This window comes from Octopus bimaculoides, chromosome 10 (assembly GCF_001194135.2).
Source record: "Octopus bimaculoides isolate UCB-OBI-ISO-001 chromosome 10, ASM119413v2, whole genome shotgun sequence".
Taxonomy (NCBI): Eukaryota; Metazoa; Mollusca; class Cephalopoda; order Octopoda; family Octopodidae; genus Octopus; species Octopus bimaculoides.
Window position 1 is genome coordinate 16,426,276 of NC_068990.1, and position 2,967 is coordinate 16,429,242.

Here is a 2,967-nt window from a genome sequence, read left to right on the forward strand (position 1 = left end):
ACACACACACACACACACACACACACACACACACACACACACACACACACACACATACACACACACAACAGGTTTCATATGGTTTCTATCTACCAAACTTACTCATATGGTATGAAGTGGCATCAAAAAGTTCCCATACTAGTTATGTTTATGGAAAAATAACTCATTTACCAAAGTTTTAACATCATCTCCTTCGAAATAGCCACCTTGTGCAGCAATACACCAGTTCCATCATTCCTGCCACTTTTGGAATCCGGCCTGGAAGTTGCTTCCTGTGAGTTGAGGGCCTTCTGTGATTTGCTCTGGATCTTGACAATGGTGTTAAAACAGTGACTTTTGGACTGCATTTTCGTCTTGGGGAAGACATGGAAGTCTGCAGGTGCTAAATCTGGGTACAGAAGTGATACCATGTTGTTTTTGGTGAAAAACTTGCGACTGGCAAGAGGTCAGTGATGCCACATGTTCAATTCAGATGTTAGGATTGCCCCCACGAACCCATATGACAGACCAACAACATCAGCAATGTTGTGGATGGTCCTCTGACTATCCTCATGCATAAGCTGATGAATTTTCTCCAAGTTTCTAGGGTTGATGCTTGTGGCAGGTCTTTCAGATCACTCATTGACTTCCAAGGATGTTCTTCAGCTTTTGATGCACCTGTACCACTCAAAATGTTGTGTACAACCCATTGCCTTGTCACCATAAGCTTGCTGATGCATGCACACTGTCTCTGCAGCAGACTTCTCAAGTTTAATGCAAAATTTCACGTTGGCTTTTTGTTCCAATTTCCTGTCCGTGACAAAAATTGCAGACTACAGCATACACCTAATCACAAAAACACAAATTCCACAACTTGCAAAGTAAACACACTAATGTTACTTGGCACACTGCCTCATGGAGGTCATTGCTAGCTCTCAAAGCACATGCAACTATCTGCTGCCATCTCATGGTATGCTACAGAACTAGTCCAGAAACTTCTTGATACCACCTCATATTGGCTGACCTAGGGCTATAGTAGAAGACACATACATACATACATACATACATACATACATACATACATATATATATTTTTGTGTCTCTTTGTCTTGGCATTACCAAATAGTTGTAAACAAGCAACCTCTGTCACACAAGTGATCTCATTTGTTTCCAATCCTCTGTGAAAATATGTCAACTATTACAAAAATATTACCTTACTTAGAAACAGGTGATGGCTGGCAACATGAAAGGTATCTGGTTATAGAAAGTTCTACCTCAAAGTATTCTGTCTGGCCAATGCAAGCATGGAATAGTGGACATTAAAAACAACGATGATGATGATGACCTATATTACAGGAAAGTATTTCTAAAGCTAATACAATACCTTCTCTATATCTCTGAGAGTAGATCTAAGTACCTTTCACAAAGATATAAAATACTATTTCCCAAGTGTCAAGAGGCTAATTCTTTTTTTAACTCAGTATTGGCCTCTTGACACCAAAACAGACCCTGTGGTATTTATATATATCTAGTTAGTTTTGTTTAATTTAGTTAAATTTATTTGCAGTGAATGATTTCCTCTCAGGATTAATGGCTAACTTTTCTACCTTATGATTAAGTTATTAAATATTCTGCAGAGACGCCAGTGACTAACACTTTTGATACCATGCCTAGCTTTATGGTACAAACTTCCTGTTTCAAAGCAAGCTAAAAACTTCCATCAAAATTTTATTTAACTTTTGCCCCATATCCCATTTGAATAATGACAAAATTAATTCACTAAATTCCTGAATGACTCATCACTGAATAATCTTGTCCAAGATACACTTCACATGGAAATAAGATGTGATAGTCATAGTTGGAACACCTTTGATCATCAATATTCTCAGTCATGGCTAAATGACATACCTGTGACCAGTTTTCCATCCAACATCCATACATTAGGTAGACTGTCAATCAAGTGAATACGATCTGAAAATGGAGAGAAATTCCACAGTTAGTTGTAAATGATAAACAATTGTTTTTAAACTCACATTAAACTCATAATTGCCATAAAGATGGTGAATTAGTAGAATGGTTAGAGCATTGATATTTGTTCAGACTCAAATTTTGCTCAAGTCCATTTTGCTTTTTATTCTTTCAGGATCCCTAAAAATGTACTAATCCTCAGTTGTATATTGGTAGAACTGTAATGTTGGACCAAATGCTTTGTGGTACTTGTTCCAGTGCTTTGCATTCTAAGTTCAAATCCCACCATAACCTATTTGGGTGACAAGCAATTTGTTGCCCAGTTTAACACAAACACCTGGTACCTTTGGTACCTTTAGCTGAATTCATTCTTTTGCAAGCATTTAAGTCAGGTCCCAAATTCAAGGAAATCTTCCTTCTTTCCTCCTACCTGTTTCAAAGGTCTTGCAAAGGGTCACGGACACATATCCCCAAAAAGAAATTTTCTCCACCTGTACCAGAAGTTCCTATCCTCCCACCCCTCCACCTGTACTGGAAGTTCCAGTACTTGACTGGTATTTTATTTTCTCAACCCCAAAAAGATGAAAGGTAAAGTTTACCCCAGAAACTCAGAACTTAAAGTTTTGGAATAAATATCACAAGGTACTATTTCTGATGCTCTAATGGTTCTGCCAGATCACCATCTTATGCACCAACTTAAGAACATCAGAGTTATTTTAGTAAATTCTTCATTATTTCCCAAATCAATTAAAACAAAGGCAGTAGACTTCAACAGAAATATTGAAACAAAAGCATTAAGTAAACTCATGATCAAAAGTATTCCCACTGTGACCATCTCTTCTTCCCCAACCCTTTTTTTTTCAGGTGTAATATATCTAAAATGACATTTTCTAATGTATCTTTTTTTTTAAGACATTAAGATATGATATGAGAGAGATTTGACTGCTATTTCTCACAAGTCAAATGAGTAACTACATAAAGACTGCAATCTTTGGTTCCTTATTATTGTTTTTGTCATTT

General features: G+C 36.9%; 1 protein-coding gene across 5 annotated transcripts in view; it reads right to left on the reverse strand.

The window, feature by feature from the left end:
* The window catches only part of LOC106880008 (uncharacterized), a 113,166-nt gene that overhangs the window by 100,097 nt on the left and 10,102 nt on the right, over nucleotides 1-2,967 (reverse strand). For all 5 annotated transcript variants that reach the window (XR_008265012.1, XR_008265009.1, XR_008265011.1 and 2 more), the window contains exon 4: nucleotides 1,888-1,950. Coding sequence is in view for 1 of the 5 variants with exons in the window: in XM_052971053.1 (XP_052827013.1) it covers nucleotides 1,888-1,950 (63 nt within the window). In the remaining 4 variants the exon portion in view is untranslated. The remainder of the gene's footprint in view (nucleotides 1-1,887; nucleotides 1,951-2,967) is intronic.